This window comes from Lissotriton vulgaris, chromosome 11 (assembly GCF_964263255.1).
Source record: "Lissotriton vulgaris chromosome 11, aLisVul1.2, whole genome shotgun sequence".
Lineage (NCBI taxonomy): Eukaryota > Metazoa > Chordata > Amphibia > Caudata > Salamandridae > Lissotriton > Lissotriton vulgaris.
In genome coordinates this window covers 259559236-259585976 of record NC_141699.1, presented here as the reverse complement: position 1 = coordinate 259585976, position 26741 = coordinate 259559236, and the positions used below count along the sequence as shown (strand labels likewise).

General features: G+C 48.2%; 1 protein-coding gene across 2 annotated transcripts in view; it reads right to left on the bottom strand.

The window, feature by feature from the left end:
* PES1 (pescadillo ribosomal biogenesis factor 1) overlaps nt 1-26741 on the bottom strand; it is a 163957-nt gene that overhangs the window by 12894 nt on the left and 124322 nt on the right. Inside the window, exons 13-15 of one of the 2 annotated variants that reach the window (XM_086943193.1) lie at nt 22473-22483; nt 22314-22436; nt 13306-13473 (exon numbers count right to left, since the gene is read on the bottom strand). In XM_086943193.1, coding sequence (XP_086799319.1) covers nt 13306-13473; nt 22314-22436; nt 22473-22483 — 302 coding nt within the window. Of the gene's footprint in view, nt 1-13305; nt 13474-22313; nt 22484-26741 lie in introns of both variants that reach the window. The other variant, XM_086943192.1, reaches the window with a different exon arrangement.

Sequence of the window (26741 nt, the reverse complement as noted above, 5' to 3'; positions counted from 1 at the left end):
ACTGCTTTGTCTTCCTGTGTCCTTTTGTTCTCTCAATGTAGTGCATGACTGCCCTTCTGGCGTCTAGGGTGTGCAGAGCCCGTTCAGCGCTTAAGGCCGGTTTCTGGAAGAAACTTGGTATTTGTATAGTCTGGTTCATGTGGGACCTTGACACCACCTTTGGCATGAAGTGCCGGTCCGTTCTCATTACCACCCTATCGTTGTGAATCTGGATGTAGGGTTCTTGTAGCGTTAGCGCCTGTAGCCCACTCACTCTGCGCAGCGAGGGGATGGCTACCTGGAAAGCGGTTTTCATGGTTAGCATTTCTAGGGATGCTTTGTGAATTGGCTCGAAAGGCTCTTTCATGAGCTCAGTTAGGACTAGGTTCCATGCAGGTGGCGGCACCCTTTTTGGTGGTGTAATCCTCTTGGCTCCCTCCAGGAATCTCTTAACCACCTGTGATGTGAAGAAACTCCTACATGTTTCCCCTCTTGTGTAAGAGACTATCGCTGCCAAGTGAACTCTCAATGAGGATGAGCTTAGTTTTTTGTCGAGCAGGTGCGTGAGGTATTTTAGCACTGTTGAGTCCTTCTTCATCTTATTGTGCAGCCTTTCCCGCCTGCACCACAGTGTGAATCTCTTCCATTTAGATAGGTAGGACTTTCGTGTGCTGGGCCTCCGTGCCTCCCGGAGCTCCCTCAGGGTGTTTTCCAGTAGTTTCAGATGCGCAAATTCTATGTCCTCAGGAGCCACGCTACTAGGCTCAGGCTCTCTGGCTCTGGGTGCAGCACCTCTCCATTTTGCATGGAGAGTAGGTCTTTTATCCTCCCGAACCTGTGGGGTGCACTCTGTGCCATCTCCATGATCTTGGAGTACCATGTCTGCCTGGGCCACTGTGGTGCGACCAGTATCAGTGTCATGTTGCTCGTTCTGTACTTGTACCTTGTGCATCAGTGGTATCGGGGGAAAAGCAAATGTCTTTGACCAGTCTATCCATAGGGAACCCCCCCCGGGTAGCCTGGATGCGAAGTTTCGGCATTTTGCATTCTGGTGTGTTGCAAATAGGTCCACAGACGGTGTCCCCCACCTGTCGAACAGCCTCGTTTCTTGTGCATGAGTTCCCAATCGTGGGATGCCGATGTCGGTCTGCTGAGCCAATCTGCTTCTACATTGTCCTTTCCTGGTAGATGTATGGCTAGCAAGTCTATCTTGAATGGGATGGCCCATGCCCATATCTCCTGCGCTAGCTTCGAAAGCGGGGCTGATTGTGTCCCACCCTGCTTGCTGATGTAGAACATCGCTGTTGTGTTGTCTGTCTGGATCAACACACTCTGGTTGTACAGCTTTGTCTGGAAGGCTTTTATAGCGAGGAAAACTGTCTTCAGCTCCAGGTAATTGATGTGTCTGACCGCATCTGCTGGTGTCCACAGACTCCTCACTCTGAGTTTCTCCATGTGAGCTCCCCATCCTTTCTGGGAGGCATCTGTGGTGATGGGCACTGTTGGCGTTGGTGGCGTCAGAGGCTTCCCCCCTTGTTATGTCCCCCATGTTCCACCATGCCATCTCTTTCTGCACTGAGTGCGTTACAACCACTAGATCCTCCCAACGACCTGTAGCTTGTGACCATTGCTTCTGTAGCCATTCCTGTAAGGGTCTCATGTGTAGCCGTACATTTGGCACTAGGTGTGGGCATGATGCCATCATGCCCATAATTTTGCTCGCTGTCCTCACTGTCCGAGCTTGCCCCTTCTGGTAGAGCTGCGTCTCCTTCACCAGTGCTACTGCTCTCTTCTTGCTCGGGAACACTTTGCTTTGTAAGGTGTCGATCTGTGCTCCCAGGAAGATTTTTATCTGCTCTGGTTCCATTAAGGATTTCCCCCAGTGGATGGAGAATCCCAGGTTCTCAGTGTGCTTGTCACCCTCTGTGCGTGCTGTTGCACGTTCTGTATGAGCTTGCTTTTATTAGCCAGTCATCCAGGTAAGGGTATACGTGTATCCCCTCCCTTCGTAGGTGTGCTGAAGCTGTTGCAAGGCACTTTGTGAAGACCCGTGGTGCTGATTTGAGTCCGAACACCAGGGTTGTGAACTGGTAGTGGTCTTCTCCGATGATGAATCCGAGCAGATGTTTGTGCCCTCTGTTCATTGGGATGTACAGGTAGGCATCCTCGAGGTCTATGGTGACCATGAAGTCTCCGCCTTGCAATTGAGGAAGTACCTCTTGTAGGGAGGTCATTTTGAACTTTTGCGTTCTTATGAATTTGTTTAAGAATCTTAGGTCTAGGATGGGTCTCATCTTTTCGTCTACTTTTGGCACCAGAAAGTATGTTGAGTATACGCCCCTGTTCCTTTCTCTGTAAGGCACTGGTTCTATGGCCTGCTTCTGCAGGAGCTCTTTTGCTTCCTCTTGAAGTAGCTCTAGCTCTTTCCTTGATAGCTTTCTTCTTTTAGGCTTTCTGTTTGCTGGTTTCCTTTCTAACTCTATGCAGAACCCGAACTGTATGATGTTGAGTACCCATTTGTCTGAAGTTATCCTCTTCCACTCCTGGAAGAAGTGCTTGAGGCTTCCTCCCGCTGGTCTTACATGCTCGCAGGTGTTTAATTTGCGTGACTCCTGTGTGTAGTGTTTGTGCTCCACTCTGGGAGTTTTTGCTTGGGTGGGCGCATGGAGTTCAATTAAGTAACTTAGAGGGGGGTTGTTGTCCCCCTCTCCTATTCGGTCCACGTCCATTACCCTTCCCGCGAAAGGACTGGCCTCTCTACTGGTACTGCCAGGACTGTTGCTGCCCTTGCTGTTACTGGGTGTCTGCCTGGTGGGCTTGTTGGAACGCCTGGTGTGATGTTCCTGGTTGGTTACCTTCTCTCCCGTTAGGTTTTCGCGAGGGGGGCCTCTTTTAGTACCTCTGAACTGCAATGCTTCCATGGATCTTGCCGTCTCGTTATCCTTTTTTAGTTGGCTGAGCTTCTCATCTACTGGGGCCCCGGAACAACGTCCTTCCATTGAACGGGGTGTTCAGGATGCTGTGTTGCACTTCTGGCTTGAAGCCTGAAATCTTGAGCCAGGCTTGTCTCCTTTCCGTGATGCCCATCATCATGAGCCTGCTGGAGGTATCTGCTCCGTCTAGGGCAGTTTTGATGCAAGAGTTTGCCACAATCTTCCCCTCCTCGATAAGGTTTTCAGCTCTTTGCTTGAATTCCTGAGGCATGTTCTTTATTAACTGGCCCAGTTCATCCAGGATCTGGTACTGGTGCCTGTTGAGCAGCGCATTGGAATTTGCCATGCGCCAGTGCATTGTGGTATTCCGTTCAAGTCATCTGCCCACGAGGTCCATTCTCCTGCTTTCTTTGTCGGGAGGTGGCCCTGAAGTAGTAGACACATTGGCCTTCTTCCTTGCCGTGGCTGCAATGATGGAATCAGCTGAGACCGAGCCCTGGATGTAGGGTGGGTCCTTGGAGGAATGCTTATAATTTTTCTCTGTCCTGGGAGTGACTGCTTTGCAGGTTGCAGGCTCCTTGAAAGCCCATTTCCCCTGTGCCATGACGCTTTCGAGCATGGGCAGGTACTGGCTCCTAGTTTGTGTGGGGAGCAGTGTCTCTAGAAGGAAGCCTGCCTTCTGCTTCTCTTAGTCAAGTTTTACCTTGAAAACTGCAGCCGCATTTCTGAGGACTGTGTTGTAAATCCCAATGTCTTCCGGCGGCGAGGGCCTCGAAGGATACGTGTCGACGCCCTCTTCCGGGCTCTCTGTGTCGACGTATTGCCATACTATCTCCTGAGTCTCAGAGGATGCTGACCCGAGGAGCGTCCTGCGGTCTTCGTCCCCTTCATAGTCGCAGTAGGAGGTCTCTTCTTCTGGATCGTTGAAAGCCTCGACGTTCTCAGACTGTCCTTCGACTTCGTAGTCCTCCTCCTCCGCTATCTCTAACACCTGTGGCTTAGGCTTCGTCGGGATTATGAAGTCTTTTATCAGGGCGTCTAATTCTTTCTTTCGCTGCAGGATGTTCTCCATCTTGACCTCGAGCCGTATCTTCTTTTTCTCCATTTCGGCAGCGTTGTCTGCGTCGAATGATTCTTCCAGCCTTTTCGGCGGACAGGTCGGCGTCGAAGGTTTCAGTGCCGAGCTGACTTTCGGGTCCTTAGTCGGCGCCGAAGTGCTCTTCGGGTCTTTTTCCCTCTGCGTCGAACGCTGCTTTTCGGGGATGTTTTTAGACTTCTTTTGCTGTTCATCAGCTCTCGGCGCCAGGGAGTCCTTCTCAGAGGATCCGCTGGGCCTGGGTGTAGCTGCGGACGCCGAAGTTGTCGGCGCTTTCGAGGTTTTGGCCCCGTTTCTTTAAGACTCAGGGTCTCTCGGGAGTCTAGGGGCCGTAGAGTCTCCTACCTTCTTAGAAGTTTTCGCATTATCGGTCTCTACGACAGTGTAGCCGTCGTCTTCGGCGGCATTGTCCTCCTCGTCTGATGAGAGCCCCAGGTCTCGAAAGGAAGGTGGCTGGCCCTTGCCCTGCATGCTGGCGTTGGCTACCCTCTGTCTCGCTCTAACTCTAAGTCTTCTGCGTGAAGGCAGAGCAGGCGTTGCAGTACTCGCTCTCGTGGTCGACCGGTAGACGAAGGTTGCAAACCGGTAGCTGGTCCATCTGCGCGTACTTGTGGTGGCAGTTACGGCAGAATTTGAAAGGAGTGTTGTCCATCTCATGCGTTCAGATGGCCCCCTGAGCGTGCAATCCCGGATGGACGTCGAAGTTCCTGAAGATCTTTTCTTCCTTCGTCGTCCTCTTCGATGATGTAGTCTCCTGTAGTCTTCCCAATATCTTTTCGTCCAAAACTGTGTGTTTTTCTTCTTTCTCCAAAAAAGTCTGGAGCCCTTTCGGGAACGATCCAGACCCAACCGCGGTTAAAAGAATCTGAAGATGGCGCCCAAGAGTGGGAGCTTCCGCAGGAAGCGTCATGACGTCACCGGAAATACACCAAAAGGTGGGACGTCGACGTCCACCTGGGCTACGGAAAAAAAAAAAAGAAAAAAGAAGATTTCCTTGTGTGGGTAGCTCCGTCCAGGCTACCACAGCGTCGTGAACAACAAATCCAACAGTTCTGGCTGGTCACGGGCCAGCAACGGTGTCTGGAAGACCCGCAAGCAGTATCTGTGAGAAATGCAGGGGGCTGAGACCCTTGAAGGCACTCGCATTGCAGGTAGAGCTCCTCTCTGGTGGAATCGGGAGCGTTGGCGCCGGGTGCTGTGCGGTGCCCCCAGGTCGCGGTGCTAGCAGCGGCTCTGAGGCGGCGTCAGATTGAGTCCTTGAGACCAGGGTCACGGTGCGAAAGAAAGGCGGTGCGAGCCATGGTGCTAGCAAGCCACAGTGCAGCAGCAGTGGTGTCATTGCTGAATTGCCGTCGTCGGCTGATGAACTGGAGTCGATTGTGCCGGCATAGGTAGGCCAAGGCTGCGGTGCGGGATGAGGGCGGTGCGTCGTGTGACTTACGAGCGGTGTCCTCGAACCGCAGTGCAAGCAGCGGCGTCTATTTCGGCAGGCAGTGGCGGTGTCAGGCAGGCCAAGGTGTCCTCGTGAAGCAAGACGGTGCGGAGTGCGATGTCCACAAGTCACGGTGCGAGCAGCGGCTCGGTGGGAGCGTCAACAGGTGTCAGTGAGACCAGGGTCGCGATGCGACATTGCGGCGGAGCTTTCTACCATACCAAAGCTTTGGAGTGGAGCGAGGCGGTGCGGAGTAAGGTGCTCACAGGTCAAGGTGCGAGCAGCGGCTCGGTGACGGCTTTGTCAGTGAGACCAGGGTTGCGATGCTCCCTTATAGAAGGAGCGTCGAAAGGAACCACGTGGGTATGGAGACTGCAATGCTCCCATGGATTTAGCAGTCTATGACCTTTTCATTTTCTCTAGAGCGGTGTCTACAGTGGGTCCAAAAAGCTGTTGCTGATTGAACGGCTGATTGAGGATAGTTGTTTGTACCTCCTGTTTGAAGCCAGAGATGCGCAACCAGGCATTTCGTCTGAATAACACGCTAGTGTTAATGGCCCTAGAGGTGGTGTCTGCTGCATCAAGGGCACATTTGGTTGATGCATTAGTTATTAACTTCCCCTCCTGAATTAAATCATTAGCCTTGGTCTTATATTGATCGGGTAAATGTTCCAATGGGTTTTCTAGTTGGCCATGGTGAGCCCTTTCTTATCTAGCAAGTATTGCTTGTGTGTTGGCTATCCGCTAGTTATTAGCAGCTTGGGCAGCTATTAGTTTGCCAGAAGCATCGAATAATTCAGGCTCCTTGTCCGGAGGTGGCGCATCACCGGAGGTTTGAGAGTTGGCACGTTTTCTAGTGTTAGTTACCACTAGGGAATCTGAAGGGAGTTGACCTTTGATGTAGGCAGGAACCTGGGAGCAGGCTTATATGTTTTGTCAATCCTTGGATTTAGAATCCTAGTCTTAGCAGGGTCTTTGAATATGTCACAGGCATGTTTAATGACACCTTTTAACATTGGCAGTGTTTGTACAGACTTTAGTGACCGTTCAAAGGTTTCTAGTAGAATATCCTCCTCTGCGGAGTCTGAATGCATTGGGACACCATGGAAGTGAGCCGCCCTATTTACAAGCTGGTTAAAACAAATAGTGTCATCTGGGGGGAGACAGCTTTGTTGGATATGCATGAGGATTAGGGAGGTCTGAAGGATCTACTGGGTCATCATAATCGTCCCTATCATCCTGTGGTACGTCTATATCGTTGTCAGGGTCATCAAAAGGGTCAGTGTTGTGTCCCCATCCCCTAAATCATCATCATCGGGTGGGGAGTTTGGTGGAAGTATAGAAGAGTGAGGAGGGGAGACAGACTTCGAAGGAAGAACAGGAGAAGAGAGTTACAAAGGTGAAGTAGCACAGTCCTTCTTTGCAGGAACTGCAGGAAGGCCTGGGTGTCCAGTTTACTTTTGTTGGGTGGAACAGTAGACACATGTCCTACTTTAGGTTCTATATGGAGTATTTTTTTTGTTTTGGATCGATAGGATCCAGTCAGAAAAGTTCTTCCTCTTCTGTAGATACTTTTGGCACAGATTTTTTCTTGTCCGAGCGAGGAAACCTTTTTCTGTTCTGTATGTTTCAGATCCGATGCCTTTTCCTTCGGCACGGGGTGGTCGGTGCAGAGGTCTTTTTGGGAGTAGGTTGCGCTCCGTGCTTCGGTGCCGTTGGCGCTTCAGGGGCAGTGATATACGGTTTGCTCGGTCTAGAGCTACCGGAAGGCTTGTCTTATCTTCGGAACCGAGCCAGACGGCGGGGCTTTTGAAGCTGGTTTGTGGTCGCGACTGGGGCCAGCAGGTGAAGTTTTGACAAGGGCCTTTTTTTTAATTTTTTTTTTTAGAGGTGGGATTGGGGCAGGGGCAGTTGTACTCACTCGTTGACCTGGAGTGATAGGGTGGTCTGAGTGAGTCGACTGCTTCGGACATGATATGCAGATCCTTAGAGTCCTCTTCCCGAACATCGGGCCTTCATCGAAGATGTCCACCGGTGCCAAAGCTGCTTGCTGCGTCATGATGTGTCTTCGGGCCCAGCAATCAGGAGTGGTCTTTTTAGATCTAAAGGAGGCGCAGGCCTGGCAATTGTTCTCGTTGTGCTCCGGCGAGAGACACAGGTTACAGACCTTGTGGTGGTCACTGTGTGGGAATTTTGCTCCACACTGGGGGCATTTTTTAAATGGTTTCCTTTCCATGAGCCGTAGGCCCGAACGCCGTCGATAGGCCCAGCCGCCTGCGTTGATTACCGGAATAGAGTATTTGCGGAGTTCGCAGAAGATCATGTGATCGAAAACAATACAGTCAGGTCTAGGATGGTTTTAAGCGTCAAAAAGGTTTAGAGAATATGTTGCCGAACCGGAGAGCAGAAGTTACATCCGATGGCGGAAAAAACCTAACTGAAGATGGAGTCGATGCCCATGCACACTATCGTCCAAGAGAGGAGTCACCTATCTCGTGACCACAAAAGACTTCTTCCAAGACAAGAACAAGGTGCAAGCATCCGAGCCCAACATCAGATGGCAATTTATGCAAAGTGTACTATCTGCAGCTCATATGCCTCGAACATGGGGTTCTGTTGCAATACCACCACTTTTCCCTGGCTTTTGATGCAACTTTGACTGTACAGTACTGGGTCCCTGTTGTCCAGGTTCATGGTACCAGTGTTCTTTGCCTAAATAATGTCCACAATTGATACTTCTGCCTCCATGTAAGTCCCAAGTAAGTGGTACCCCTGGTACCTAGGGACTGGAGGCTTAATAGGGCCCTGCAGCTGGCATGACCCTGTTAGGTGAATAAATGACCAAGTCGACATTGCACACTGCCTGTGTGCCATGCCAGCTAGCAGTGCCTAAGAGATAGGTAAGTGACACCCCTAGCAGGTCTCACCAGCCCTAAGGTAGGGTGACGATATTCCAGGTGTGGGCATATTTGCATGAGCAGGTATGCCCCTACAGTATTAGGGTCTATTCCTTAATATTGTAAGTGCCAGGGAAATCATAGCGAACAGAAGGGAATGGGAGCACACTACTTCACCTTCCAGCACATCTCTCCTGATGAAGGATAATATCCAGAAACACAGGAGTCTAGAGATTAACAGCACTAACCTGCACCAACTTTGGTGAAACATTAAAGCAACATTTAAAGTAAGCATTGAAACTGAACTGCATTTACCAGGATGCTAAGGGGTGAACTGTGCTGGGAGGTGAAGCAGTATGCTCCCATCCCCCTTCAAGTCACAGAGAGCACATGGGCTTGGAACTTGACAACTTGAGCTCCACAGCACCATGTTGGCTTCACTGAACCCAGGAGTGTTTGGTACCAAACAGCTCCTTGTAACAGATCCACACTGATGCCAGTGTGAGATTTACTAAATAATTTACTCAGAGGGCATCTCAGAGGTGCCCCCTGAAATCCTACCAACCCTGGTGTGGTCTGTGACTGGCTGTAGGCAGCCAGCCACCACCAGACATGTTTCTGGACCTCTGGATAGAGAGCCTCAGAAACAATGCACATACTGGGCAGAGGTGTCAGGCCTTCTCCCCCAGGATGGGCCAGTGCTCGAAGAAGGGAAGCTTCAACGGTCTGCTTTTGTAATGCAACTCCCAGCTTCTGCTGCTAGCAGCAGATGGCAGCCCCTGGTTTATAGCCCCACTTTGGGCGGGAAAACTCAAAACGATAGGAGGTGTGCCAAGCAGGGTGAAGTACAACCTTCAGTCCCTGTCACCTTATTACCATATTATACCATATACCATATTACAGGGTGTAGGCACCCCAGGCAAGGTGCCCAATGGCCCTACCTGCTACTCCCCCCAACATGCCTCCTAAATTTAGTATTTAGGTGGCTCCCACAGACCTGGCTATTAGAGTTGCGATGACCTAAGAAGAAAGAAGAAACCCTGCAACAGAAGCCAGAAGACAACAACTGCCTTGGCCCCAGCCCTACTGGTCTGTCTCCAGCTTCGCCGAAACCTGCGACCTGTCTTGCAACAATGACCTCAAAACACCCTGGGAGGACTACTGCTTTCAATAAAGACTCCACTCTCCCAAGGACAGTGGACCGGTCCAGAAGAAACCTCTCCAAAGACTCCAAATCTAGCCAGATCCGTGACCCTAGCCCACTCTGCACCAGACACCCACGGCATGAGTGGCTTATCTGGGCAGTGAAGTCTCCCCATTGATCCTCACCTCGGGTCCAGCATTGGCTGACTTCTCCTGCCCTACACAACTGCACCCCCCCCCCCCAAAAGGGCTTGGCCCCTGCAACCAAATTACTTGCTGCAGGCAGTGTGACTCCAGGCACCCCCCCCAACCCCCCTCGCCCCAGTCTCCATTGGAAATCATCAGGTCAAACTCCAATTTTGCCCTCTGCACGGAGCCGTACTTGTGCCGCTGGTGATGCAGTTCTGGTACCTTACAGACCCCTGGCCCTTACTGACTTTTGATTCTGTAGACTGAATCTGTAAGTTCAATACTCACCAGTTTAACCACAATATTGTTTTCCCCATAGGATAACATTGGACAGTGTGAAAAGGTTTTCATGCGTAGATATTTGAAAGTGAAGTATCTTTAAGTAAAAACATACTTACCTTTTTACAAAGACCTGGGTCTTCAAATAAAGTACAAACAAGGTATGATTTTATAAAATTGATCTGGATCTCCTTCTTGAGTTATGTGCCCTTTATTGATCATGTTGTGCAATAAATGTTTGACACTGCTCTGTGTTAAGGTTAAGGCTGCTCGCTCACTCTAACCCTAACAGAGCACTTTGTGTTTTTCATCGAGCCCCATGACACTTTGTGAACCCCTGGTCTCTCTGCAGGGTATCACCACCAGCGCCTTGAGACCCTACGGGTATGTAGCGCGCTTTACAAGTGTCATTGATTGATTGATTGACCACCTAGTGATGTGATATATACCGAGCCAGCTTCCTACAGGTTCCGCCCAACGTCACACAGGGGATGGACTTACCAACAAATGGTGGTTGACAATGCCCAAACACAAAAAAAAAATGGAGAGAAGACAAAGCACGATTCCAGACCCACCCACTAGATGGCAGAATAGATGCATAGCATGTGAATCCAGAAAAGTAGTCATGCTGTAAAACCAATGATCCCAAAGAACATTGTCCTGACAAGGGTACCTACCACCTGGATTCACAAAGCCACAAAGGTTAGGCGTATTTGAAATCACAGTGAGAAGGTAGATCTTGAGCACCAAGAAGAGATTTGCCTACTTCTTTCATTCTTCCATACAAGCGAATGCCTTTGAGAAGACTGCCTTTTCATTCTTCAAGGGCATTAGTGCTCTAAAGAATGTTCTGCAGTAGTGATGATTTGAGTGGCTCAATGACAACCCTAGAATATCCAGGATGCTGCTTCTCAAACTCTGGTAAGGAGGGGTTCTACTGAAAAGGGTCCTCATACTCAAGAAACACCACCAGTGTAAGGCTGCACAAGTACCTGAAGAATCAATCTTCGTAAGGCTGCACTGGCACATAAGGGTCATCCTCAGTGAAACATCTGACAATGTGGTTCACCTTCAGACAGGCCCTCAGACCAGGACATACAAGGGGCTTAGGAGCGGCCCCAATGACCTCAGCAAACATCAGCCAAACCATTACCAACTGGTCTCTGCTCACCGCCCCGACCAACTCAGCCATCATGTCTTCCATCCACTCCGGGGTGCCCACCGACCCCTGCCCTAACCCACCTCTACCACCTCACAACTAATGTAATCAGCACGCAACTCGCCAGCATCCTCAACATCTCCAAAGAAACCTTCTCAGATAGATGAAAACACACAGACGTTAGACTCCCTTCCAAAGAAAGCCTCCGCCGAACCCAGCGATGTAAAGAATTACCATTCCATCTTCCTGCTCTCCTACCTGGCCAAAGTACTTGAGAATGCCAACCAGCAGCTCACCAAATTCCTGGGACAAAACCACCTACTGGACGCCTCACAATCAGGATTCCGTCCCAACCACAGAACTGAAACTGTTGCTGATTGTCGCCACAGACTACACCAGAACACTCCTCGACCGTGGAGAAAGTGAAGCCCTGATCCTCCTCGACCTCTCCCGGCGTACAACATTGTCTCCCACAACAGACTCTACAACATGGGTATACAGCAAGACACCCTCAAGTGGAACGCCTCCTTCCTTACAGGACGCAAACAGAGCATACGACTGCCTCCCTTCACATCCGCAACCAAAGACATCGAATGTGGCGTAGCACAAGGATCTTCACTCAGCCCCTACCTGTTCAGCATCTACATGACCCCCCCCTCGCAGACATTGTCAGACCCCACAGACTCAACATAATCTCCTATGCAGAGGCCCCTCACCTGATCCTCTCATTCACCAGCGACCGCTCCAACACCAAAACCAACTTCCGTGACGCCATGCCCAACATAGTTAAACGGATGACAACGGCCTCCAACTCCACTTTGACAAAACTGAAGTACTGATCTTCAGGAAGAACACCTCTGCAAGGGACCACAGATTGTAGCTTGGAGAACTCTGACCCACACTGACCGACCATGCATGCAACCGCAGCATCATTCTTGACAGCCAACTGGCCATGAAACCTCAGCGCAGTAGTCTCCTCCTGCTTCCACACCACACACTAAGCATATTCGGCAGGATCTTCAGATGGGTCCCAACCAACACCAGAAAGACAGGTCACTCAAGCCCTCATCACAAGCCATCCAGACTACGGCAATGCCCTCTATGCCGGCATCTCCACCCAGCTCCTCAGAAGACTTCAGACCATACAAAACGCTACATCGAGACTCATCCTGGACTTTCCCAAACAAACCCAAATCGTTCCCCACCTGGGAGACCACCACTGCTCCCCATACAGAAGAGATGCTAGCTCAAGATCCTCACGCACGCCTACAGAGCACCCCATGACTGAGTATCTGTCTAAATCAACCATTGACTAAACTTCGCTACACACACACACACACACACACACACACACACACACACACACACACACACACACCCCACTCCCTGCCCCGCCGCAACGATGGCCGCTCCTACTCCTAAATTGCTGCCAAGAACTGGAACGACCATCCCTTCCAGCTCTGTACTGCCCTCTCGCTAGCATGCTTCAGAAATAGACTCTAGTCCTGGCTCTTTGAGACACAGTGCCCAGATACCCCTAGGGGCGACAGTGTTGCGCTTTACAAAGGCTGTTTGATTAAGGAAGCTCCCATTTATCTTGCAGTTGCTATCAACAAGGTCATGCAAATATAAGTGAGCGCAAGCTATACAAAAATCCAGCCTACAGCGGAAATTGCTTTCTAATGTTAGACATAAAAACGAAACTAAAAATTCTGCAGGTACGAACAGAGTAGTCCTTCCTCAACCACGCATTGTCAGATGCATTGCTTCAATGCAGTTCTTTTTGGCATAGAGAAATTAGTAAGAGTGGGACAAAAAGGTTAAATATGCTTTCACAACAAAATTAAAAGAAATACAAGAAAGCAAATGTTAAAATTGTGCTCGTCGGGGACTGTCCACATTGTGTTTTCAATCAACTAAAGCAGGGGAAAATAGTGCGGGGAAGGATTTAAGGGGGTGCTGCAGGAATTCCTACAGTCAATGTAAAAAGCAATACCATGCACAAGATTGGGTTTCAATTCCTGCTGTGGCAAAGTGCTTCTTAGGATAGTAAAAATATAAAGCTCAAATAATCTAGCACAAAACAGCAATTATTCATATCGGAGTACTGAGTAGCAGATAAAAATATAGATCCTGAAGAACATCTCATCCAGAAAGTCAGAGACATGCGCTCTATTCCAATTTACTCATGTTCTTACCTCTCGAACCTTCCGCTTTTTGCCAAACATTATCTTGTTGTACAAATATTTCTCTCTCTTCTTCATCATCATGATAGCAAGACGTTTCTCCTCATTCTTCTCTCGGTCAGCTGTTTGGGTACGATTTTCTGTTTTCAGCACCCCTGCAGTTACCTTCACATTTAGCCGCTGTTGATGGAAAAGCAGAACTGAATAGTGCAAAGGAGTCGCAATATAGCAGACAGGTATCAGGCTCTTACAAGCGTTATCACCTGAGCAACGAGGAGGGTAAATCTAAGCACTTGGGTCTATCCACCAGCAAAGCAAGATGTTGCCAAACTGAATAAGGGAATATATCTTTTGCTTTAAAAGCAATAGTCTGTACTGGATGAAAACCCCTGCCCACCCTTAGTCGGAAGGCTTTATCATAGGGTTCCTTCTCATGTCACGACAGTGGTGAATTTTGGGCTACAACTCGTTTGAGAGGGAGGAGCTCTTCAAATAGTGACTTCCGATACGAGCTACAAGTATGGGTCGCGGGGCAAGTGCAAAAGGATTGGAGGGGATAGGAGTTAAAACTACCTCATGGTTAAACTCTGCTAGTTTACTGTCCCCATAGTATATGATTAAAAGAAAAAGAGGGGGCGTGGCCAGAAGCCGATCAAGATGGCAGCATTCTAGAGGAGCTCCGGGGAGTGAATTAGGATCCCCGTATAATCCGGCAATAATCCGACGAAAAGAGTGAACCTCAAGGACGCCCACGGTGATCGGAATCTGAGGGGTACCGAACGCAGTTGGTTTGCTTGGCAGGAGCTCCGTACAGACCAGAGAGTGCGACCGATAAACAGCTGCCTTCGCACCAGCGTGCAGCCGGGGACTGGCACGACTCCACGACCACCGGAGGCAAGTGCAGTCTCAGAGGAGGCAAAACGTGCGGAGGATGCCTGAGCGGACCACGGGGGCGGGACGCATACCACGCCCACTGGCACCCTGAGGACCCGCTGTGTTTAATGTGCGCCTCGGAAGAGCTGTCGTGAGAGAGCCTCGCGGGGCTCCGACAGGCAGAGTACAGACCCCGAACTTCTGAGGCAGCGCACTTGGACACCAAAATGGCGGCAGGCGTGAGCAGGCCCTGAAACAGCAGCCGGGAAGTACGAGCGCTTTAGTTAATGTCAAGCAGTGCCCGCTACGGACTGGTTAGTGTGCTCCCTATAAAAGCTGGAACAGCTACCGCCTGTGCAAATGAGAAGCAGGGACAGTGATTTTGGTCCTGGGCCCAGGCGTTTTGAAGATCTGGGTAATAAGGGGCAGCCGCCTGCTTCCTGAAGGCTGAAAAACCAAAGGAAATGATGGACGGAGCGTTGACAATACAAGCACTCACCCCCAGTCAACTGATCTGGGTTTAATCCATCACCGTTCTTTAGCCCACTCTGCCACCCCAGTTTAGACATGGCCATACGCAAATCAGTCTGACCCTGTGCCTCATGGGAACAGTCCAGCCCGAACTGCCAAGCCATGCCTTCCCTGGACCGGAAACAAGCTACTGAGGACCGGTTTCTGGCATTTCAGCCGTCTTCAGCCCGGCTTGCTTGAATCCAGTGGCTTAGTGAGCAAGGGACTCCCGTCTGAGCATACCCTGCCATCTTAGGGCGAACAATGAAAAACCAAAGGAAATGATGGACAGAGCGTTGACAATACAAGCACTCACCACCCCCTTTTGTACTGCTTCCTGAAGGAGACAGACTATGGAGTTCACTTGCGCCTAGGTGGCCTGAGAGGGATACCGCGGCATAGAGCGACCTGGTGGCTTTGAACGGTGGCCACTTAGTACTGTAATAAGGACATACTGTACACCAGAGCCCTGGTGGCCAGATAAGGCGGCACTGCTACACATATTGGGTAAGACAGCACCATACCCCAAGCACTGGGTTGCGGTTGACGGCCGACTCGTAGGCTGGTGGCCCCCAAAGACTGAAGAAGGGCACGCTGAGCGGAGGATTACTCTGAGCACTGCACTGCACCGGTGAGAACGCACAAGTAACGGTCCAGGGCCTCATAAATCTGGAGTTAGCAGCATGGCAGGAAAGCCGACAGGCCGCATGTGGAGTGGGATCCCGCGGCAGGGACTACCGGCCGGAGCAGCGTCCTACGGACAGAGATAGGGGCAGGGGCCTTTGCACGCAATCACAAGTCAAACTGGACAAATACGCTTACAATAAAGACTTTCCTGCGCTACCCGAGCACACAGGCTCCCCTGAAAAAGTCTCCGACCAAGAGGGAGCACCTAAAGTGGCGCTAGAAGATATTATGTCAGCCCTCACTAAGGTTCAGTCGACGGTGGGGACCATCTCCACCGATATCTCGTTCTTAAGGGCAGATTTAAAAAAATGACAGCTAGAGTCACTGAGGTTGAGCAAGTGACGAAATCTTTGTCAAAAGATACCACCATGTTGCTTAATGAGATCAGCCGCCTGGAGGCAGAAAATAAACTCATGGCAGAAAAGCTGGACGACCAGGAAGGGCGCTCCCGACGGAACAACGTGAATGGACCTCTATGTTGAGGAGCTTATCAAATCTAGACTCCAGCCCAGAGGACTCTCCAACTTTTTCTCTGTGGAAAGAGCGCATAAAGTGCCCGGGGGTAAACCTAAATCTGGGGCGGCCCCCAGACCAGTCCTGGCCTGTATTTTTAACTTCTGCGACAGAGATGCTATATTGCAAACAGCAAGGGTGGCCCCACCACTCCGTATTTACAACTCTGTGGAATCTTTCTTTCCGGACTATACAGCAGCCCTGTCTAAAAGTCGCAAAAGCTTCCTCGAAGTAAAGGACAAACTTAGGCGCAAAGAGCTTCCATGCTCCATGTTGTTTCCGGCAAGACTGCACATGGTGGCGGACGGAAAGAGCTGGTTCTTCGAGTCATTAGAGGAAGCACATGACTGGCTAGAGGGACGGCTGCAAGACAGCAACAGCGCCGAGAAACAGAAGACTCAGCAGACCACAGACGGGATCAGGAGGAGGATGGCACACAGCGAATTGACAATGAGGACTGACGAGTTGTAATATTACACAAAGGAGATAGTCTGAAACATGAAGACGGATACACGGTTTGACCACATGCATGAGGAACATTATAACAGTGTTAAAGACCCATAAGATATGCTCCTCGAGCTCGAAGAGGAAGGGCCTTGGACCGGAGCAATGAGACTGGACAATGGGTTAAAGTGTGCCATAGTCTCTAGATTGTTCTTGAGGAGGGGATGGACTGCAGAACTCCACGGACTTCTCTTCTCCCCCCTTACACGCAAGTACTGTTGATGGGGTTGAAGCACTCTGCTATGTTGGGGTGGCGGATGGTTGGGGATCAGACTGGCAGGGAAGGGGGAGGCAAGGGGGGTACTTTTGAACAGTTGTTTTTTGGGGGTTTCTTCTGTACTACCTGGGCTGCACACAGTGGGATGTCAGAGCGGACACCAATGGGTTGGTCGGGAACTGGCCCTCGTCTGCAACTAGGTGCGATACTCCGGCTGTATATGCCTCCTGTGGACAAGGTCTACCTTAGAAGGCACAGACGTCAACACCATGCTGAACATTTCACAGTTTATCACTTTTTAAGTCAGGGGGGTTGGGGAGGGGGAGGGGGGGTGGGTGGCGAGGGATGGTGGAGTTGGTATTTTCGTACAGTGAGGTAGGTACGGGTATGGGACGAAGGGGTAGTTTTGTTTTTTCAGCAATGTTCGTTTTTTATATTATTTGTCAGCAAAGTTTCCAGGCATAAGGCTTTCTTCCTCTTTTTCCAGCAACCAAGGTACACATGGAAATCCTTACCTTATCATACATGTATCATCCAAAATGGCAGCACAAACTCAAGCTACCCCTGATCTCGCAGCACACCCTACAACTTAAGTGACACCCCTGTCCATGCTCACATGGAATGTACATGGTATGGGCAACAAAATAAAGAGGGGTTGAGTTCTACAGTGCTTGAAACGATACTCGCCAATGGTGGCCCTATTACAGGAAACGCACCTTACTGGTACGGCATGCAAGGGTATGGACAGATGGGGGTTCAAAATGATAGTGCACTCATCGTTCTCGTCTGGCTTAAGGGGGGTGGGCATTTTAGTTAAAAAACAATCCCCACTGATAGTGCTTAACACAAAAACGGACGATCATGGCCGCTTCACGGCCATTAAAGGCCAATGGGAAGGACGATATCCAAATATAGTCTCCGTGTACATTCCTCCCCGCCCTGCACGAGCGACGCTCCCAGCTCTTAGTAAGTTCCTGCTTGACCTTCCAGAAGGGGAAATATTGATCGGGAGGGGGGCCTTAATGCAATGCAATCATGAATAGTACCCTAGACCGCCACCCAGCGAAAACACATGCACCTGGCATATCTCGTCTTGGGGGCTTTATGGAGGCACTTGAGCTTACAGAAGTGTGGAGACGGCACCACACCACGACGCATCAATTCACCTTTCACTCTGGGGTACACAACAGCTTATCCCAGATAGATTATTTCTTAGCTTCAGCGGATTGCCACCTACAAAACGTTGACAGCATAGAGATAAAACCCATGGTATCTCCTACCATTCCCCAGTGCTACTGTTATACACTTATTGTCACAAGGTTAGGTGACGCATTTATCCCATTTACCAGGGCTACCTACAGGTCCCTAAAATTAGAAAAGCTGTTCTCACAGCGACAACGCATTATTTTCAGGAGAATGCTGCGTCAGTTTGTCTCCCCAACTACTCTGTGGGAGGCGTACAAACCAGTCCTCAGGGGGCAGGTTATTGTCTCGGTCACGGGGCATAAGCGGGAGTGGCAGCGTGACCTACATGACAGAGCTAGTACTACAAAAAGCAGAGGCCAAACACACCAGAGACCCCACACCAGCAACAACCCAGAAACTGCGTCTTACACAACAGCAGCATAAGAAATATCTTGAAAACTTGACCAGGTCGCGTATGACGGCTACCCAACACAAGATATATGAGACTGGGGATAAAGCCGGGAAGCTTTTGGCATGGCTAGACAAAAGGGAACAGAGTAACAAATTGATAGCGAGGATTCGGACGGCAGAGGGGAAAATTACAAAAGGCCCGCATACCATAGTACACGCCTTAGCGCATCATTTTCAGCAGGTATACACATTGACCTATGATATGTCAGTAGAGGAAGCACTAGCTTGCATTTAAGATATTGCCATGCCTGGGCTCACCCCTGAAGCAGTTCTCACGGTAGAAGAACTACAGGTGGCGATAGGGTCATTGCAGTCGGGCAAAGCAGCAGGTCCCAATGGCATCCCCGTTGAACTGTAAAAGAAAACGTCGGGAATTGTTGCCCCCCACCTGTTACACATGTATAATGACTGTTTACAGACGGGAGAGTTACCATTAGATCAGAAAATGGCTACAATAGTGGCAATACCTAAACCGGGTAAGCCTGGTGATGACTGTACCTCATATCGCCTAATTGTACTGATTAATGCGGAGGCTAAAATTCTCGCAAAACTGCTGACAATTAGACTAACGCCGCACAAAGCAACCGTGATACATCCGGACCAGTCCGGCTTCATGCCAGGCAGAAAAACAGCACTAAATTTGAGACGTCTGCATTGAGTGATGGCACGCATCCCATATATTCAGGAGCCAGCGGTCATAGTCTCCCTGGACGCGAGAATGGTGTTCGATATGGTGGAGTGGCCATTCTTGTTTGCAGTGCTTCGTTATTTAGGCTTCGGCCCTAAAATAAGTGCATGGGTCCGTCTGCTTTAAACCAAACCGGTAGCTCACGTGACAGTTAATGGGCACATCTCTGACGACTTTCCTCTGGCATGGGGCACCCGCCAAGGATGTCCCCTGTCCCCACTGCTTTCCGCACTGGTACTCTAGCTATTGGTGGCGTGGATTCATTGGGAACAAATGATACGGGGAATCAGATTGACGGAAGAGTGGGAAGACCGCATCTAGTTGTATGTGGACGATGTCCTATTATATATGGCATCTCCCAGGCGCTCCATACTGGTCCTCCTGAATATCTTTGAACTCTTCGGACAGGCGTCAGGATACACTATAAATTGGTCCAAATCTATACTATACGTGCTGCACGGCCCTCTACCGCAACTCCCCAAAGACTGCCCGCTCGTGATCGCGGATGGTATGTTCAAATATTTAGGGATCTATATTACAGCCAACTCCGAAGACTTTTACAAAAATAACCTGCTGCCCCCACTGGAACGCCTTAGAAAAGGACCACACACTGGGGGGCATTATCGCTCACGCTGTTGGGTAAGGCGGCGCTTTTTAAAATGGCGCTTTCTCGTTTTCTGTATGTGCTGGAAAATACGCCATTCCCGGTGCCCCCAAGCTACTTTAAGGCAATAGAGGCCCAGATCTCCAACCTGCTTCGGGGACACAAGCTGGCACGCATAGCTCCGGCTAAGTTGGTTCGCGGCTGGTACGATGGGGGGGATAGCGCTCCCGAATATACAGTTATATTACTGGGCAGCACAATTAAAAGTGATCATTCAATGGATACACACCCCCCAGGCGGATCCGGCGTTTAAGGCAGACAGGGTGGTTTTGGGTGCAGGTGGTATGTTATCTCCCCGATACGATAAGAAGCAAGCCAAATCTCTCATAGGACCCACGAAACAGACAGTTGCCATATGGTGCGCGGCGCAGGTTAAACTGGGTCGGCTTAGGAATAACAAGGGCTTTGCCCAGTGGGATGCAATTGGCATCTCCACGGTGGGGGACATTTGGCACAAGGGGGAGGTAATGACATTTGAGCGCCTCCAGCAGCAATACGCGTTAGCACCCACTGAACTTTTTAGATTCACACAGATAAAACATGCCCTGACAGCGGCCCTACCACCAGGTACTGAGGTCCAGGAAGCCTTGCCTCTCGAGGACAGGTGCTGACGGACTGCATGCATAAGCAGGCTACGTCATTCACTTACCGGAAGTTAATTATCCTTTCAGACCCCACGACATTGCTTAGAGGGAAGTGGTCTCGCGACGAAGATAACATTGACGACTCGGACTGGCATGAGGCACTTTCCTCACCGAAGGAGGTGGGTATACCCTCGCGACGTAGGCTGGTACTACTCAAAATCCTACACTGAGTCCATTTTACTAGACTCACCCTGCATACAATAGGTAGAACATCACATCCATACTGCCTAAGGAGATGTGGGGTGGATGGGACTTTTTACCATACCGTATGGCAATGCCAGAAGATCATGGACTACTGGGTGCAAGTAATGAGAACGGTATCGCAAGTGGGGGAGGTGTCATTAATGCCAGAGCCCAAGAGATGCTTGTTAAATGTATAGGAGCCGAATGACCTTACTCATCCTATGCAAGACTGGGCCACTCTGGGGTTAATAGTTGCTAAGCGCAATATTGTACAGAAATGGGGGTCAACAGAAGTGCCGACACTCACCCCATGGTGCAATGACATGGACATGGCAATGATAACAGAAAGAATAGTGTTTGTTAATCATGGTTGTCCCAAGAAATGGAGCAAGATCTGGGGGGCATGGATTGCATTCAGGGGCAATATCTGTTAACCACCGCAGGACCAGGTAGATGAAGGTTTGGAAGATGAACTCTAGGAGGGGGTGCGTATGTGACGGGTGGGGTGATGGACACGACTTTGATGTATTCTGTATTGCTGTAATAATGTACTGGAAATGTATATTGCTGGTTTTTAAGAAGTACAAGTATCATCTGGAAGAACTATGCCTTAATAAAAAGGATTACAATAAAAAGAGTATAAAAAAAAGGGAGGGAGGGAAGAACTTCAACCCTAAGAAGAGAGTACAGTCAACAAGTTTCTGTACTTCTGATAGACTTTATTAGGTGAAGAGGCATTGGCCAGGAACTGCGATCAGTCAAATTATCAAAAGAAAATGTGTCACAATGAAAGAATTAGAAGAAAAGTACATCCAATGGTTCAGTAATATGGAGTACAAATCCACTGTTGTCTTACTCTGCAAGTAAAACACTGCAATATGGAGACCAACAACACATAGCAATAACAGACTAAGATAGACATCCAGAGCTCTCTTCTTCAACCTCTCACGTTTTGAACTAGACATTGCTAACCAATTATTGACTGATCCATCAAGTCTGCTGACAAAGGAGATGTGATGGTCATCCTAGAACCCAGCACATACTGAGACGAATGTAAGACAGTTGGGGTATCAGCACCATTATTCACCTCTTATATTAGAACCCATAACTAGACTACAGAAAAAGTTTGGTGCAGGAAGCAGAAAACTCGCAGTGGATCATCAATATATAGACTGACTTCCTTATCATGGACAATCAGATAACAACGTACTCCTATATGTTACTGAGGATCCATAAACCACAACAGCCCCCACCTGGAAGACCAATAGTCTCAGGTTTATGATCCCTACTGAAGTCTCAATCACAATTTACAAATTTCTTTTTAAATCCGCTGGCGACCTCCATGGCCATCTGCCCGGAGGATACAAATAAGACCATAAACATTTTAGAGCAAGGGTTTAAGTCCTAAACCTATAATAAAGTGTACCAGAAGGGCAGAATTACGTTGACAACACTCTCATACTAGGGTTGAAGTTCTTGGCTACCCTTTTCGTTTAATCCTATTCTTTGCTGTACAAAAGGTAATTTTAACTTGTATCCCCTCCTTTCTTTTTGCACTCTGCCCACCCACCCATACCTGCAGCTCACATAGGAAGATTTAAAGAGCTCCTTGCACCAAAGAGAGTTGTAGTCCATGACACAGTTGATGTGACCTAAGGTGGAACCCTATGATAAAGTATGCCACGCAAGGGTGAGTTTTTATACTAAACAGACACCTGCTTTTAAAGCAGAGACATTCCCTTATTCTCCAAGTCCGCAGCATCTTGTGTTTCTGGTGAACAGACCAGAGTACTTGTTGAGTGTTTTTAACAGAATAAGATTCCAGACTCACTGGTCTTTAAACATTTTAGTCCTTTTGTATCTTGGAGGGTAAATAATTACCTTGCCTTGCGATTTCTGCTCCATCTTCTTCAGCTGCACATTGTCCTCTGAATCCTCCTCTTCGTTTTCAGACTGCTCTTCATCATCATCATCATCATCATCCTCCTCCTCCTCCTCCTCCTCCTCCTCCTCCTCCTCCTCCTCCTCCTCCTCCTCCTCAGCACTCTCTTCTATTTAAGAAACCAGATAACCATCAACGGACATGTAACAATTAAATTGAAGACGCCACTTCCATTAAGTTCTATTATAAGGGTCTCGCCCCCTCTCCTTTTTGGTCTCACCAACAAGTCTCTCAGTTTCTCTATCTTGGTCACTCTGTGCCTCTCCTAGCCTCTAACAGGATATCTCACATGCTTGCAGTCTCTCTGTCACAGCCGTCTCACCTCTCAGAATCACTAAAATATCACATTTCAAGATCCCTATTTTAATCAGCTTGTAAAACATTGGATAAACTGGGTTGCTGAGCTCAATAAGGTGATCAGGAACTGGTAAAAGAAGAGGGCTGATAACAGAAGGTAACTGAGTTTCTTGGTGTATAGAAACCTTGAAATCACAACCAAGAGAGAAGTTTCAGAAAAGCGGCAACATAGGCCAACTAGGCACCTTGTGAAAGATTTCTAAGAATGTTCTACACTAAGTTAAGACTAGCTACTGAACTAAGGTCCAAGTGTTCAGAGAAAGTATGCAGAATGATAATTTGGCTACCCTTCAAAAATAACGAGGGATGGCTGAAGGGTGATAGAAGCGGTCTTCACTCTGGGGAAATGGGTAGGATCCCCAATGCCATTCATATCACAAGTTCCACCATAACTTAAAGAGTTCTGGAGTACAGCTGAACTTTTAGACGGTTCAATCAAAACTCTAAGACAAGACTTTGCTGCCAGATTATGAATACTTTCAAGATCTCTATAACTGCAAGGGCTAATAAAAATCACCCAGTTATTTATAAATGCATACAAATATCGCCATGTCTCTGCAAGGCAGTGAATAGCAGGGGGGTTTAGACTGATCAAGATGACTGCAAGTGCTTAAAGCTCCTGACTACCCTAACTTGGTGCATCTGGACATACCACTGTCATGAGATTAAGGCACTCTGTTGCGTTTTACATAGTTTGAAGGCGAGTCAGTTTCTGTAACTATTGTAAACGTAGCCACAACACAACATGGCAGCCTAGATTACACAAGGTATGTTTGTAACTCTGGGTGCAGTTACACACTGTCTCCTCTGCAGATGTGCTTTGAAGGGCAATACAAATCGACTCACATGCAGTTACGTTTTGTCTCAGGTTATACAGGATTACCAGCAAAAGCACCATGATTGAGTTAAGGTCTCATGTGGTAGCTGGTGCTTAGTATGGCAGACATTTCTCCAGACATTTTGTGGCATGACTCCGATGATTCAGGGATCCGTCCTGAACCTCCCCTCATAAATGCCTTTTATATTTTGTCAAATCTTCAGTTTAGTAAATCTAAGGCATATCTTTTGTCCAGCTAGTGATGGGTCTATTTGGCAAATTGAGGAATGAAGTCTCAACATACTACATTTGGTTTTGGTAATGGGAAGGTCAAACGTATCAACATACTTGCAATAAGACTACAAGCCATATTGTTGACAAAACGTTTACAATATATCACAACAAATGATATCTGGGGGTCAAAAAAAGGAAAAGAGAGTTTGACAGTAAGAACCACAATACCAAAATACACAGACCAGTATCAGTGAGAAATAATAGTTAAAGAATGGTCAAGTCAAGACTCAAGAGTACTAGGAGAAAAATATTGTTCCCATCAGAAGCCACACTGTACCGCCCTTGTTGTCATCATATGGGATCTCCTTACCCAGGAGACAAGACGGCCGGTAAACATTACCGTGACCGAAATGTGGTATGAGGGTAGAACAGAGGAGTGTGGTAGTGGCTAATGAAAAAAGCAGTGTAAGGTGATTTGGAGTGGAAAAGTGAAGGGTACTAAAATTAGGTGAATGGGTGGAAAAAAGCAATTTATTAGTAACCCCCAAACCCTAAGGTTAAAAAGGCAGGTGTGGGTGCAGGTTTTAAATAATAACCGCACTTATAGGTGGTCGACATGTTTCAGCATATTATAAGATTTTCTTAATGCATTCCTCAGGACCTATAAATAATACACTACTGCTTTTAGAAAAATAAATAAATTAAGAAAATATCACCTGGAAATCCAGGCGTACTCAACCATATACCTTGCGTGTAGGCTGAGGAGCTTCACCCCACCTGGCTGCAGCGCAGGTAAAAGGAGCACCGCTCTAACCGTCGGCGTCTCCAGGCAGTCTTCAGACTGGATTTCCAGGTGATATTTTCTTAATTTATTTATTTTTCTAAAAGCAGTAGTGTATTATTTATAGGTCCTGAGGAATGCATTAAGAAAATCTTATAATATGCTGAAACATGTCGCCCACCTATAAGTGCGGTTATTATTTAAAACCTGCACCCACACCTGCCTTTTTAACCTTAGGGTTTGGGGGTTACTAATAAATTGCTTTTTTCCACCCATTCACCTAATTTTAGTACCCTTCACTTTTCCACTCCAAATCACCTTACACTGCTTTTTTCATTAGCCACTACCACACTCCTCTGTTCTACCCTCATACCACATTTCGGTCACGGGAATGTTTACCGGCCGTCTTGTCTCCTGGGTAAGGAGATCCCATATGATGACAACAAGGGCGGTACAGTGTGGCTTCTGATGGGAACAATATTTTTCTCCTAGTACTCTTGAGTCTTGACTTGACCATTCTTTAACTATTATTTGTCACTGATACTGGTCTGTGTATTTTGGTATTGTGGTTCTTACTGTCAAACTCTCTTTTCCTTTTTTGACCCCCAGATATCATTTGTTGTGATATATTGTGTTAGGGGCGTATATCTGGCTGGTCGGTAAACCTGCCCTTAGACCCTCCTCACTTGTTGTTGTTGTAAAACGTTTACAATGCCAACCATGTTATATTCCTAACACCCATCTCCTGGCACCAGATGCACAATACAACCTCAAGACACTTGGATGGATATATGCCTATTGACCTACTCATCTTCATATCTACACTCCATCACTAAACTCTACACTAGTCTATTTCACGTTTACCGGCCATTATCCAATATGACTCACCTCTAAACAATATGAAATGTAACCATGCACAATAATGCCAGTCTAGGCAGATCCCATGATCTTCAATGGCACAGTTACGAAAGCACTTCAGAACCATAGGAATGGTGATAGTGTGGTAAGGAAATACACTTAATGTACGCTACATCAGTGAAATCAGTTTTTCAAGCCACAGTTCCTTTCGGTCGCAATCTGAGTGGACTCTGTGTACAGCACCTACAGGCTTGCTTGCTGCGACTTCAAACTTGGATACTGTGCAGCTGAGATGATCCTTCTCCAACGGCTGAAAGCAGGACACTGGATATGCTCAACAACCCCCCAAATCACGAAGAACAAACCCTGTCAGAACTTAGTGAGGAGTATAAAGGACACTACCTGGCCGATACAGAAAGACATGAAGGAAATCAAGGAGATCCACATTGAAATGTCCTAAAAGGATGAAAGGGTATTTAAAAAAAAAAAAAAGATACGTCCATCACCAGGGAACAGTGGCTGACATGCATTCAATACCCATGGACTCAAACAACTAATTAGTTGGTTTGCGAAATACATATTCCTTTTAAGATTTTATTAAGGACATCTCCAAATTAAAGCCAGTTCAAAATGATCCAGAGACTTTAGATTACTCCTCTTAAATGACATCAAATGTCACACGTTTTGATCATGCCCAAAGGTACAATCTTTACAAGTACTGGAACTGCCATGTTACTTCAACCCATCCATTGTTAAATGCCAACCAACACAACAGGCTTGTTCAGACTGCTTTATTTTCTGCTCATAAAACTGCAATACTAGCCTACAAGTCTCCCCATCCGTCCATTACAACCCTAATTCCAGTTTTGTTCACTAGAACATAAAGGCTTTCAAACAACGTGTCTTCATATTATTGTTCAACAGTTATGGTGCCTCTTTCCGACAACAGTGCATTGCCATTTTCTTTTTTTTACTCCACTATTGTCAGTTAACTCATTAAAAACGTGCAAATCTAATAGTGGATGATGAACTAAGTGTGCCACGCTTGATGGGAGGAGATGGATGGTTGGAGGATGCCGGTGACTGAGCTACTGGCTTAGGTTCATAGAAATACTGAATGGAGTTCTGGCACGCACCCTAAAGTGTGGCCGGAGGTTTGCCTGTTCAGGCTATTCCCGCGGCCAAAAGCTAAAAGAAAAATATTGGACATAGGTTTGTCGACCTGGCCTTGCTCCTGGTCAGGTGGTGTGCAACTGTGGGCCCTAGAGTGTCTGAATTGGAGAGTGAAGTTTCGATTTGGGCTAGAGCAGAGGAAAGGGC